At 42.5% G+C, this 15,063-nt stretch overlaps 1 protein-coding gene across 2 annotated transcripts; it reads left to right on the top strand.

Annotated features, from left to right (window-relative positions):
- Positions 1–3,068: 3,068 nt before the first annotated feature.
- LOC139367024 (nuclease EXOG, mitochondrial-like) lies at positions 3,069–14,632 on the top strand. 2 transcript variants are annotated; one of them, XM_071104909.1, is made up of 6 exons: positions 3,069–3,327; positions 3,545–3,694; positions 3,839–3,978; positions 4,167–4,243; positions 4,473–4,587; positions 11,449–12,277. In XM_071104909.1, exons 1-6 carry the CDS (start codon positions 3,069–3,071, stop codon positions 11,932–11,934), a joined length of 1,227 nt encoding a protein of 408 aa, XP_070961010.1. In that variant the 3' UTR covers positions 11,935–12,277. The 2 variants fall into 2 exon arrangements, with proteins under 2 accessions (XP_070961010.1, XP_070961011.1); XM_071104910.1 differs by having other exon boundaries at positions 3,079–3,315; positions 11,449–14,632.
- Positions 14,633–15,063: the final 431 nt, after the last annotated feature.

The raw sequence follows: 15,063 nt of genomic DNA, 5'->3' as shown, positions 1-15,063 counted from the left end.
GAGTTACGGAGGAGCTATTAGGATTCAAATCAATGCATGGCACAACCACAGGAAAGGAAATCTTTGAGGAGGTTTCCAAATGTGTAACTGAAATAAAGCTGCCGTGGGATAAACTCGTTGGATTAACGACAGATGGTGCGCCAGCGATGTGCGGTAAAAAGAGTGGACTGGTGGGCATGGTTCGGGAGAAGATGCGGGAAGAGAACTGTGCAGGTGAGCTAACTGTTTACCACTGCATCATACATCAGGAAGCACTGTGTGCCAAAGCCCTAAAGATGGAACATGTTATGACCACAGTAACACAGGTAGTTAACTTTATAAGAGCCAAAGGTCTAAATCACCGCCAGTTTAAATCTTTTCTGGAGGAGTGTGGTTCGGAATACGCAGACGTGCCGTATCACACAGAGGTGAGATGGCTAAGCAGAGGAAAAGTACTGAACAGATGTTTCGAGCTGCGTGAGGAAATATGTCAATTCCTGGAAACCAAAGGGAAGGATACAGCAGAGCTCCGGGAGCAAAAGTTCCTGTGTGAGCTGGCCTTTCTCTGTGACATCTCGAGCCATCTCGATGCGCTGAACCTGCAGCTTCAGGGGCGGGGGCGCATCATCACAGACATGTACGCTGCAGTGAGGGCCTTCAAAACTAAACTGTGCCTGTGGGAGAATCAGATGCTGCAAGGAAACCCTTGCCATTTTCCCTGCTGCCAATCCATAAAAGCGCAGATCTCTACCGCCGTGTTCCCATGCGCACAGTTTGCTGAAAAACTCAGTGTTCTCGCCGCTGAGTTTAGCCGGCGATTTGCCGACTTCGATGCCCAGAAATGCAAGTTTGAACTGCTTAGTAATCCCTTCGCAGTTGATGTGGAAAATGCACCAACCAACATCCAAATGGAGCTGATTGAACTCCAGTGCAACGACACGCTGAAGTCAAAGTATGATGCTGTGGGCGCCGCACAGTTTCCACGGTTCATCCCTGACACAATGCCTCAGCTCCGCACCCAAGCTGCTCAGATGCTCTCCATGTTCGGCAGCACTTATCTATGCGAGCAACTTTTCTCCTCGATGAAGATGACCAAAACAACTCACAGGAGACGTCTGACTGATGAACATCTTCGCTTGATACTGAGGATTTCTTCAGCTCAGAGCTTGAGCCCAGACATTGATGAACTAGCATCCAAGAAGAGATGCCAGGTATCTGGCTTGGGCACATCAGATTAGACCAGTGTGCAATAATTAACGTTTTCTTTATGCACTTTTTCTTGCTACAAGGCATGGGCTTGAATGGTTGATTGATTTATTATCATTTTATTTGTAAAATTATTAGCCAGTGGAAAAAGTTTATTTTGGTATTTAAATCAGAAGGCTGCAAATAGAAAAGAGGCATACAATTTTTATTTAAATTTTATTTATTTAATAAATGAATGCCATTGATGTGTTTTTTCATTTGAAATTCGATTTTGCATGTCTCCACTATTAAATTATATATTGTATGGTAATAAGCAATGCTTGTTCCATATTCAATGTTAAAGCAAAACTTGTTTGGGTCCATATTAAAAGGTTAATTTGTTCAATGTTGGCCCGTGACTTTGTTCAGGTTTTACATTTTGGCCCACTGGGTATTTGAGTTTGACACCCCTGTCTTAGGACATTCATTGGGACCTCTCTCTTCATCACAATCAGGCTTTACATATCTTGAGGACATAGACTTTACATAGACTGGAACTGGAGAATATTGTCATGTCCTCCAACGTAATTACCTCACCCTATCCAGTAGTCTACTGTACACTCCCTTTACTGACAGCTGGAGCTGCAATTTCACCCTGTCCCATGGCTGTTATCTACAAATGCATTTGGAGTCTGTATTTTTAATTTACAAGGATTACATCAAGATAGCTAGCTAATAAGAAGTTAGTTAGCTGATGACACTTAATTCACTTAGCAAATTTTACAGCTACCAGCTCAGTTGAGTTAGCCTATAACGTGGCCTACTGTAGCAGCTAGCTAATAATATATAGTTTTTTTTACTTAAAAAAAATGTATTCTCCCACTGCCTGTTTTTTGTGTCCTTACAAAAACAAAATAATGTTCAACCGTCACAATATTTTTGGTGGTAGCAAAGCGCAGCCATGTTGACAAATGGAATGGGGGGGACAGGTGTGTTTTGTCACCAGAGCGGTTTAGAATGTGCGCGTGCTGCTCTCTCCTCTCGCTCACGTGACTCAGCCAATAGCTCTACTGCTCTCTCAACACACTGCTCCAGCCCTCCCCACCACTCACTCACTCACTCAGCAATAGCCTGGCAGTCAGCAGCAGGTCACAGTGAAACATATATATGTTTAAGAGAAATTCCATTGCGGCTGCGGTGCAACTTAGAAACAACCTGCGACAACAACAAAAAACATTCACAAGCGACATCGTTTTCAAATTAGCCTATTTAACAGGAAAACCGCGGACATAGCAACAGTGCCTGAATCTAGCAGAGGCAACAACTACAATGACGGAACAGTGGCTCACATGACATACAGCACCTCCTTCTACGGGCGTTTAAGGGGAGGGTTCTTGAAATGTAACATCCAATCAAAATCTTGCCACTGGGAGCCAGCGGACCATTCAAACCGTTTTTTTGCTATAGAACGTTCTTCAGACTTCCAAGGGAGATATGACAACGACGTGATTTGTGAGGTATGGCAAGACGAGACTACATTGGGACGAATGGAGTGGGTGGAGTAGAAAGTGTTGCTGGGCACATAGACCTCAGTCCCCCATTAAATAACATATAGATTCTACATTCTCTAGTGTGTAACCTCAACCCCACTTTTACTTCAGCATCTGGAGTAGTTCTCTAAGCCAATATGTAAGCCAATAACATAATAATATAATAAGCCAATATGTACTGTATTGCATATACAGTGTATTTCCTTGGGGCATTTATTTGACCCAAATAAAAGTGCAAATGTCACTTAAATATAAACAAATATGGATAAGTGTTCATGTTTAGACTAGTATTTTTCACATATCATGAACGTAGGAGACTTTTATTTTGAACATTTTCGAAATTTCGTGACCCGGATGTACTTTTCTTTGTGTTGCCCACGAGACGCTGGTGATATTTTCTACCTAAAAACACAAAGCAACAAGACAAATTATTTCAAAGTATTTTATCAGTTGAATATTATAAAGATGGCAGGGAATGTTAAATTATTTAGATTTGTCGGTGGTTATGTGTGCGGCGCTGCCGTCACCACTGGATCATGTGTTGCAGTGATGAAACTTTACAAGGTTGAGGACACAGAGGACCAGAGAGAGCCCGAGAAAGGTTTGCTTTTAAGTTAGTATTTAGCTAGCTAAGTTAAGTTAGCCGTTACCTGTAATGAAATTAGCCAGTATACACAGATGATACGTAATGAACAATTATCATAGCTGATACACAAGTACCCAAATGATTCATATTAAACTTAGCCAGTTCAGAAGCCAGCCAAATGTGATAGAATTTTGCAATATTTGTGAGTTCTGCCTATGTAAATAACATCAATTCTTTGTTACAGTTCCTCAGGCACAGCAGGAGATAGGGCGGTATGGCTTCCCCTTGACAGGAGCTGAAATACGATACTACGCCAACCACACATTGTCCTACAACCAAGCCATGAAAACACCAAGATGGGTCGCAGAGCACCTGTCACATGAGAAACTATTGGGTAATAATGTTGTAATGATAATCTAATAATGTAGTCATAATATCCCTATGAGCAAAAATGTATTGTGCTCACTGGGATAGTCATAGGCAGCTGTTATACAGACATTCTAGATATAGGCTAATTCTCTTCTTCTTGCTGCCGCAGGGAAAGCCGACAGAAAGCACTGTAAATTCAAGCCAGATCCCAGTATCCCAGAACCCTTCACTGCACACAATGCTGACTACCTGGGCAGTGGCTGGTCCAGGGGCCACATGGCCCCCGCAGGAGACAACAAGACCTCCGAGGTACCCAGCAACATCACACCTATCCAACATATTGGTGACATTTAGTGTCGTAGATTGAGCTTGGAGTAATGTCTTGTTCTTAGTTGATGTGGTTTACACCAGTGGTTTGTTAAGACCTTTTCTCGTTTTGATGGTATGTGAGGTGAACTGGTCTTACAGAATTCTCTCCTTTCTGTTCCTATTAACAGCAGTCAATGGCTGAAACCTTCTACCTATCCAACATTGTGCCCCAGAACTATGAAAACAACGCTGGATACTGGAACAGGTATATGGGAACCCCCAGTGATATTCATTGCATTTGTTCCACAAGTTAGGTGATACTACTTGGTCCTAGTACTGTATATAAATGGAACGACCTATGCTGAAATAAAACTCTCTCTTAATCTAAGCTATTGTACCTTGAAGCCAAACTTGACTTATGATCAATGTAATGATCATTTTGAAGTCTGTGAACTGTGTGTTGCCCCAGTATAATAGACTGTTTTGTATTTCAGACTGGAGATGTACTGCAGGGACCTGGCCAAGCGCTTTGATGACGTGTGGGTCATATCAGGACCTCTGGTCCTTTCTGAAGAGGGGGCTGATGGGAAAAAGACAGTGTCCTACCAGGTAACTGAAGCTGTTAGGCGGACCACACTGTGCAGTCCAGGGTGCACAGCTCTAGGATCTCCCCAAATCCTAACCTTAACCATTAATGGGGGAAATGCGACATGGGGCAACTGTACAGTGTCCACTCAATGTCAGTGGTTTGTCTGAGAGCTCCAAAAAGAAATGCACTTGTAAAGTATTTAGACCCCTTGACTTTATCCACATTTTGTTACGTTAAAGTCTTATTCTAAAATTGATTAAAAAGAAAACATCCTCATCGATCTAGACACAATACACCATAATGACAAATTTAAAAACAGTTTATTTTTTAGATATGTTTGCAAATGTATAAAAAAAAAATGGAAATATCACATTTCCATAACTATTCAGACCCTTTGTTCAGTACTTTGTTGAAGCACCTTTGGCAACGATTACAGCCTCAAGTCTTCTTGGGTATGACGCTACAAGCTTGTCACACCTATATTTTGGGAGCTTCTCCCATTCTTCTCTGTAGATCCTCTCAAGCTTTGTCAGGTTGGATGGGGAGCGTTGCTGCACAACTATTTTCAGGTGTCTCCAGAGACGTTTGATCGGGTTCATGTCCGGGCTTTGGCTGGGTCACTCAAGGACATTCAGAGACTTGTCCACGAAGCCACTCCCGCGTTGTCTTGGTTGTGTGCTTAGGGTCATTGTCCTGTTGGAAGGTGAACCTTCGCCTCAGTCTGAGGTCCTGAGCGCTCTGGAGTAGGTTTTCATCAAGGATCTCTCTGTACTTTGCTCTGTTCATCTTTCCCTCGATCCAGACTAGTTTCCCAGTCCCTGCCGCTGAAAGACATCCCCACAGCATGATGCTGCCACCACCATGCTTCACAGTAGGGATGGTGCCAGGTTTCCTCCAGATGTGACGCTTGGCATTCAGGCCAAATAGTTCAGTCTTGGTTTCATCAGACCAGAGAATCTTGTTTTTCATGGTCTGAGAGTGGGCTGTGATGTGGCTTTTACTGAGGAGTGGCTTCTGTCTGGCCACTCTACCTTAAAAGCCTGATTGGTGGAGTGCTGCAGAACCTGTCCTTCTGGAAGGTTCTCCCATCTCCACAGAGGACCTCTGGAGCTCTATCAGAGTGACCATCGGGTTCTTGGTCACCTCCCTGACCAAGGCCCTTCTTCCCCGATTGCTCAGTTTGGTGTGGTATATGGGGGTGTGGTATATGGCCAATATACCACGGCTAAGGGCTGTTCTTAGCACGACACAATGTGGAGTATATTGGCCATATACCACAAACCCCCTAGGTGCCTTATTGCTATTATAAACCTGTTACTAACTTAATAAGAGCAGTAAAAATAAATGTTTTGTCATACCCGTGGTATACGGTCTGATATATCACCGCTGTCAGCCAATCAGCATTCAGGGCTCGAACCACCCAGTTTATATATAAGGGATAATCAACGAGGAGCTATGCGTTCTCGGGAGAAAAAGTGTATGATATGGAAGGTGTATTCCACGACACACTGGGAGAGTGGAACTAACCTTCCAAGGAGTTACATTATTTTCCAGAGAACACATAGTGCCCCAAGTTGATTATCTATTTTATACCATGGCTATAATTTAACACATTTGCAGCTAGAAATGTGTTCAACATCTACTGAAATAATTAGCAAGTTCACTAGATAGCTACAGTAGTTGCCTTGGTAACCAAACAAACAGACTTACTAGTTTAGCTAACCAACCCATTAGTCCTTGCTATAATAACTTCAATTTGACCTTTGCTTCCAAATGCAGCTTGTTGATTATCCCTTACGTATACAATGAGGGAGGAGGTAACATGATGGTTATTTCCTAGACATATCACAGTGCAGCCTCATGGCCACTAGATGTCACTGTTGCACAAAAAATCCCTCTTGTCGATGAAGCCCATCTTTTTTTCAAGTTTTCCAACCCACAGAAAGCACACAAGTACTAAGTTGTTATTTATTCACTGAGACTTTTGTACACGGCCCATATTGTCATTAATAAAATATGCCAACACTCTCGTAATATTAGTCTTACTCAACATCAGACAACACTCGCTAGATTCTGACAGTGGCTGTTTAGTAGCTTTTAATTTAAAAAAAAAAGTGAATATCTGGATGCTGTTGGCTGGTTAGGTTAGTGTTTGTTTTCCTCTGCGTTAGTTAGGTTTGCATCGATGCTTTGCCCCCCTGTGGCTGTTCTATCAGAGAAAGTGTGCAATGAATGTTTCTTTGTCCTCCAGTGAGGCCCAGAGTGTAAACCCACAAGGACAGACGGTTGCCCTAGGGCAGGGATCATGAACTAGATTCAGCCGCAGGCAGATTTTTTCTTGAGTCGATGGTCAAGGGGCCAGAACATAATTTCAAATAATTTGTAGACTGCAAATTGACCGCAAGACGCCCCAAACATATATAGTATTTGACTAAAACATCATTTCAAACCTTGCTTACATTTGTATACGATCACATATCTCTATTATTCGTGGGAATACTTTGGAACAGTTTTTTTTACATCAAAATAACTTGGGAGCTGATTTGCTGGTGTTTTTACACTCTTTTATGTCTACCAATAAAAAATTATAATAAATAAAATAACACTTTTTCGGGGGCCAAATAAAGTCACAGTGACAGGTGTATGGGTTCCCCGCCAGTTGGGGAACCTAAGCCCTAGGGCTGTTACCTAGACTCACAGATCATCTGCGACAGGGGCTGTGTTCCACCCATTGAAACCCCAAACCCACCTGGGGCCTGAGCTGCAGCGGTGGGGATTAAACACACACGACACACCCACAGTTTATTATTTCCTTTTGCTACCTCTCCAGTTGCCATGGCAGTGCCCCCTGGGCATTGCCAGGCGGTCCTTGTTTCCTGTGAGGGATTGAGAGGTTTAGAGGGCTCTGGGGATGCCCGCCTTAGGTTGGTAGTGCCAGCCTCTAACATCCGTGGTGGAGAGGCCTGGAGTGCAGTGTCTTTATCCCAGATGAACTCCCCTGGAGTAGGGTCTCCCTGTGGTTTATCAGGGGCCAACACACTGTCCCCCCATCAGCAGGAACAGGACTCCCACCTAGAGTGGAAGAAGAGAAAATGACAGGAAGATATAACAGAGAAAGAGGAAGGGATGGAGTGGGGAAGGAGAGCGTAGAGAAGAATGAAAGCTCTGTGTAGTAGGCCTACCTTTTGTCCTTATGGGGATATTATATATATATACACTACCATTCAAAAGTTTGGCGTCACTTAGAAATGTCCTTGGTTTTGAAAGAAAAGCACATTTTTTTTGTTCATTATAACAATTAGAAATAAAAGCTGAAATAAATAATTCACTCTAGTATTATTCTGACATATCACGTTCTTAAAATAAAGTGGTGATCCTAACTGACCTAAAACAGGGAATTTTTACTAGGATTAAATGTCAGGAATTGTGAAAAACTGAGTTTAGATTTATTTGACTAAGGTGTATGTAAACTTCCAACTTCAACTGTATATATATATATATATACACACATATAAGCTCAGTTGACATTTAATCCTAGTAAAAATTCCCTGTCTTTTTAGGTCAGTTAGGATCACCATTTTATTTTAAGAACGTGACATGTCAGAATAATAGTAGTGAGAATGATTTATTTCAGCTTTTATTTCTTTCATCACATTCCCAGTGGGTCAGAAGTTTACATACACTAAATTAGTATTTGGTAGCATTGCCTTTAAATTGTTTAACTTGGGTCAAATGTTTCCGGTAGCCTTCCACAAGCTTCCAACAATAAGTTGTGTGAATGTTGGCCCATTCCTCCTGATAGAGCTGGTATAACTGAGTCAGGGTTGTAGGCCTCCTTGCTCACACACACTTTTTCAGTTCTGCCCATACATTTTCTATAGGATTGAGGTCAGGGCTTTGGGATGGCTACTCTCATACCTTGACTTTGTTGTCCTTAGGCCATTTTGCCATAACTTTGGAAGTATGCTTTAGGTCATTTTCCATTGGGAAGACCCATTTGTGACCAAGCTTTAACTTCCTGACTGATGTCTTGAGATGTTGCTTCAATATAATTATTTTATATAATTTTCCTACCTCATGATGCCATCTATTTTGTGAAGTGCACCAGTCCCCCCACAACATGATGCTGCCACCCCCGTGCTTCACGGTTGGGATGATGTTCTTGCAAGCTTCCCCCTTTTTCCTCCAAACATAACGATGGTCATTATGGCCAAACAGTTATATTTTTGTTTCATCAGACCAGAGGACATTTCTCAAAAAAGTACGATCTTTGACCCCATGTGCAGTTGCAAACCGTAGTCTAGCTTTTTTATGGAGGTTTTGGAGTAGTGGCTTTTTCCTTGCTGAGCGGCCTTTCAGGTTATGTCGATATAGGACTCGTTTTACTGTGGATATAGATACTTTTGTACCTGTTTCCTCCAGCATCTTCACAAGGTCCTTTGCTGCTGTTCTGGGATTGATTTGCACGTTTCACACCAAAGTACTTTCATCTCCAGAACGTGTCTCCTTCCTTCCTTCCTGAGCGGTATGACGGCTGTGTGGTCCCATGGTGTTTATACTTGTGTACTATTGTTTGTACAGATGAACGTGGTACCTTCAGGCGTTTGGGAATTGCTCCCAAGGAAGAACCAGACTTGTGGAGGTCTACAATTTTTTTCTGAGGTCTTGGCTGATTTCTTTAAAATGTTCAATGATGTCAAGCAAAGAGGCACTGAGTTTGAAGGTAGGCCTTGAAATACATCCACAGGTACACCTCCAATTGACATTAATGATGTCAAATAGCCTATCAGAAGCTTCTAAAGCCATGACATAATTTTCTGGAATTTTCCAAGCTGTTTAAAGGCACAGTCAAATTGGTGTATGTAAACATCTGACCCACTGGAATTGTGATACAGTGAATTATAAGTGAAATAATCTGTCTGTAAACAATTGTTGGAAAAATGACTTGTGTCATGAACAAAGTAGAGGTCCTAACCGACTTGCTAAAACTATAGTTTGTTGACTCCAACCTAAGTGTATGTAAACTTCCTATTTCAACTCTGTGTATATACAGTATATATTTATTTATTTATATATATATATATACACACACACACACAGTTGAAGTCGGAAGTTTATTTATATATATATATATATATACAGTGGGGCAAAAAAGTATTTAGTCAGACACCAATTGTGCCAGTTCTCCCACTTAAAAAGATGAGAGAGGCCTGTAATTTTCATCATAGGTACACTTCAACTATGACAGACAAAAAATCCAGAAAATCACATTGTAGGATTTTTAATGAATTTATTTGCAAATTAATGGTGGAAAATAAGTATTTGGTCACCTACAAACAAACTCCTCTGTCCTACACTCGTTACCTGTATTAATGGCACCTGTTTGAACTTGTTATCAGTATAAAAGACACCTGTCCACAACCTCAAACATTCACACTCCAAACTCCACTATGGCCAATACCAAAGAGCTGTCAAAGGGCACCAGAAACACAATTGTAGACCTGCACCAGGCTGGGAAGACTGAATCTGCAATAGGTAAGCAGCTTGGTTTGAAGAAATCAACTGTGGGAGCAATTATTAGGAAATGGAAGACATACAAGACCACTGATAATCTCCCTCGATCTAGGGCTCCACGCAAGATCTCACCCTGTGGGGTCAAAATGATCACAAGAACGGTGAGCAAAAATCCAAGAACCACACGGGGGGACCTAGTGAATGACCTGCAGAGAGCTGGGACCAAAGTAACAAAGCCTACCATCAGTAACACACTATGCCGCCAGGGACTCAAATCCTGCAGTGCCAGACGTGTTCCCCTGCTTAAGCCAGTACATGTCCAGGCCCGTCTGAAGTTTGCTGGAGAGCATTTGGATGATCCAGAAGAAGATTGGGAGAATGTCATATGGTCAGATGAAAACAAAATATAACTTTTTGGTAAAAACTCAACTCGTCGTGTTTGGAGGACAAAGAATGCTGAGTGGCATCCAAAGAACACCATACCGACTGTGAAGCATGGGGGTGGAAACATCATGCTTTGGGGCTGGTATATATATATATATATATAGTAACTGTCAAAAGTTTGGACACAGGTACTCATTCAAGTGTTTTTCTTTATTTTAGTATTTTCTACATTGTAGAATAATAGTGAAGACATCAAAACTATGAAATAACACATATGGAATCATGTAGTAACGATTAAAGTGTTAAACAAATCAAAATATATTTTAGGTTCTTCAAAGTAGCCACCCTTGATACTATGTCTAAGCCTATATATGTGTTTTATTTTCGGTACTTTCCTTCACAACCCCAATTTTATTTTATGACCTTATGAAGGGAAATGTGATCTTAGTGTACAGTCTATACTCCCGTTTATTTGAGTAATGTAACCGATTGAGAGGTCTCCCTGATTTGTCAAGGCCTTAGTTGGAGCCCCGGGCACTGGGCAGGTGTGGTGAATGATTCTCCCTTTAACTGAATGGTTATTGCCCCTCTAACAAAGCAATGGCATTGTCCTATTTAGGTGCCGCTTGTGGATTTGACAGCTCTAATGCAGTTCCACCTCAGACACCATCAAAACAACAGCTACAGATATGCGGATGTCGGCTGAAGCGGATCTGCCTGGCTCCTGGATTATTTGATGAGGCTACTTTAATCTAGAACAAACAACCTTTACCATAAATCAGCGTGGACCTCTCCTTGAGATCTCAGGGCGCTGAAGGCATAAGTCCATCTGTTCTTTACGAGGCCTCCATAAACTAACACTGTCGTATCTCGGAACAGCCTAGCCCACAATCTATCGAGGCACGGGTAGACCAAAATATGCAAAATGCAAAAAAAATGTGTGTTTTAACATGATTTAACATAATATGTTGTTATTTGTGCAGGTCATAGGCAAAGACGACGTGGCCGTCCCCACCCACCTCTTCAAAGTCATCCTCGTCGGGAAAGACCAATCGGCATCGGGCAATTTGACTAACAACCAATCGGCATCAGAAACCTTGGCCCTTGGGGCCTTTGTCGTACCCAACCAGCCAATCGGCTTCAAGCGCCCACTGACGGACTTCCAGGTGAGTCTATCGGAACTAGAGAAGATCTCGGGCCTGACCTTCTTTCCCAAAGTGGAGCGGACAACTCCGAGCCTCCCCAACTTGTGCGATAGGGATTCCTGCCAACTGATGGACTTTAAGGATTTCACCTTGTACCTCACGGCCAGGAAGGTGGGCAGTGCCCGCACCACGGTGAAGCTGGAGAAGAGCATGGCGGAGCTGAAAGAGCAAGGCATTGCCCCGGACGACTACGTACTCAAACTGTACCAGGAGAAGAAGAAGGAGCTGGAAAACAAAGAGCATAACCTGGCTCATCTTCCTTAGTGCACTAAGAGAAAACGTTTTGTAGCAGAAACAGAAAATGAGTGTTTCTAATTGGACAAGTCCACATAGTCCCTCCTGTTTTCATTGGTTTGGTGCCTAATGAACACAACCCTGGATGGAATGTCCATTATGGCTCTGTGAAACGAGCAGCTGGTCAAGTGGCTGTTTTGCTATGGGTTACATAGTTTGTTAGATTGTTTATTGAACAGATTTTTCTGTATATTTCTTCGTTTTTTTCCCATTGGAAGGTGTATTTCCCATGCCAGAATTACAAAAAGTTTTTTTTAAATGTGGATAGTTTTTTTTTATTTACCCTGAACAAAAATATAAACGCAACATGCAACAATTTCAGCATTTTACTGAGTTACAGTTCATATAAGGAAATCAGTCAATTTAAATAAATGTATTGTCCCCCCGTCTAACTCAATCAGCTTATCAGGCTTTTATGGGTACTAATCGTTAATAGAGACCCAGGCGGAATCATGTGTTTCCTGTCGCCACTAATTGCATTGAGACATTTCAATTGGACCGCAGGAAAAGAAGGGCACATGTATCACCAGTGTAATGGATCAGTTTGTTACCGAGAAGCACTATGGGTCGCTTTATTGTTTGTATTACCTCATAGCTGACTTCAGGACATTACCACTCAACCACTGCCGTCCGCCAAATGGACCACGCAGATATCAGATATACAGTAGTATCACATCACTAAAGACTAGCCTAGACCCCATCACTCACCCATCATCCACCTTACACAAACACAGGATCCTACTCAGCCAAAGAAAAATCAACCATAGCCTATTGGAACCAGGATGAGAAGTATTAGGCCTAATGCAGTGTAATTGACAAATGAGAACACATGAACACACACTCTGTCTACTGTACACACACTGTCTGGCAGACCAGAGCTGCATCTCAATATTACGAAACAGTTTACTCTGCTTGTGTTCTCTCCTTGAAACTCATGCTTGATGCCTACCAGGAATTTGCTTGGACCTCTCCAGTCTTGTGAGATTACTAAAGGTGCAGCCTCTGTCGCAGCTTGCCGCGACTGGGAGACCGATGGGGCGGCGCACAATTGGCCCAGCGTCGTCCGGGTTAGTGGAGGGTTTGGCTGGCAGGGATGTCCTTGTCCCGTTGCACACTAGCGACTCCTGTGGCGGCCCGGGCGCAGTGAACGCTGACACGGTCGCCCGGTGCACGGTGTTTCCTCCGACACATTGGTGTGGCTGGCTTCCGGGTTAAGTGGGCATTGTGTCAAAAAGCAGTGCGGCTTGGTTGAGTTGTGTTTCGGAGGACGCATGGCTCTCGACCTTCGCCTCTCCCGAGTCCGTATGGGAGATGCAGTGGTGAGACAAGACTGTAACTACCAATTGGATACAATGAAATTGGGGAGATAAAGGGGTGACTAAAAGGATACAGGGGATAGATAGGTGGCCATTTGCAACTATTGAGATGCTATATTTGTAATTCGTCTAGCTTAAATGATTTGATGCCACTTTACAGTAGGTTGGGGCGACAGTAATCCAGTCTGAGCTCAGCTGGCACTGCTTTACCGGTTAGATTCCCACTGTGCCACTGTGTTTGTCAGGGATCACCAGCCAGGGAAGGTCAGGGGCAAGGGTGGCACTGGGAACCATGTGATGATATATTATGTAGAAATACGTTGTTACTTTTCCAATGTATGGCATGGTTTTATTAATAATCAACTGTACATTAAGATCAAGTTCTCCCAACAGCTAATAAATATGGAGAGCAGAGAAGTTCTCATTTGGAAGATGGGACCTTGTCCCATTTTAAAGCAGATTTTCCTTTTAACTTTTTTTATCACCTACATCCTCTTAACCTTACTAATAAGGCAGACGCCATAAAGGAAATTGAATGCAGCTGGATCAAATGTAATCACATTTTTTGTGTAATCCAGGTCATTACATTGTAAATTACATGAGAGAGTTCATAACTTCACATGGCCTTTGGGAGATATCATAATATTTTCAAAGGTGTTGGCTACAGGTGTTAAAAATGTGAATGGAATCTGAATAGGCTAGCAAGAGAAATACTTGATACACACAATAAAGGCAGATCCAAACTGTATTGTGCTGCTCGGTTGCATGGTTACAAGAACTATGGCGTGGAAAAGGGTATGTTTAATTCCAAGCTGGACTCAGGGGTAGATGTAACATAGCAAGTGTAACTCTTGTAACTCCCTCCATTTAGTATGAAATGTTACATTTTATATGGTATGTATTAATTTGTGGATGTCCATCACCCATTTTGTAGGATATGTTATTACAATTTGTTGTGGCTAACATTAGCTAGGTGGCTAACTTTAGCTAGGTTAGGGGTGAAGGTTATGGGTTAGGGTTAAGGTTAGGGGAAGGGTTAGCTAACATGCTAAGTAGTTGCAAAAAAGTAGTAACTAGTTGCTAATTAGCTAAAGTTTTCTGTGATGTGATTCGAACCCGCAACCTTTGGATTGCTAGACTTTTGCATTATACACCTCCCTGACCAACCTTCCTCCTTTGGTTTTTGGCTTAAGTAACCTTCTGTCTTATGTAACCATACCAAACGTAACATATCATACTAATTTGAGTGTCACAGACTTACGTTTACTATTGTACGTCTAATATTTGAGGCCAGGCTGAATTCATGTAGGCCTGCTATTTGCACCACCCAAAAATGAAGCTTAAATATATTACTGCCCTGTTTGGAAGCATTGTTATTCATATTAGACCAGATTTTATAACCCACAGGGCTCTATCAAGCATTGCAGGTTACTTTTGCACGTGTGCATTAAACATAAAATTAACTATATTTTTCACAGTGCAGCTTAAGTCATCAGAAACTACTACTGACACAGGAGCACTATCGGGTGTCTTTCCACCCCTGAGAGCATTCAGAAACTACTAGTTGCTGCCCACGACCTCCACAAGACTTCAAATCTCCAAAAGCAGGAAATAGTGGGAGCGAGCGGTGGCATGGGCGGATTTGACGGTGGCATGGGGGGTTTTGACGGTGGCATGGGCGGTTTTGACGGTGGCATGGGCGGTTTTGACGGTGGCATGGGCGGACTTAACGGTGGCATGGGCGGTTTTGACGTTGGCATGGGCGGTTTTGAGTAGCGTCTGT

The sequence above is a fragment of the Oncorhynchus clarkii genome, chromosome 15 (assembly GCF_045791955.1).
Source record: "Oncorhynchus clarkii lewisi isolate Uvic-CL-2024 chromosome 15, UVic_Ocla_1.0, whole genome shotgun sequence".
NCBI lineage: Eukaryota > Metazoa > Chordata > Actinopteri > Salmoniformes > Salmonidae > Oncorhynchus > Oncorhynchus clarkii.
The sequence above is the reverse complement of the archived record's forward strand: the minus strand, read 5'-3'. Positions and strand labels throughout refer to the sequence as shown.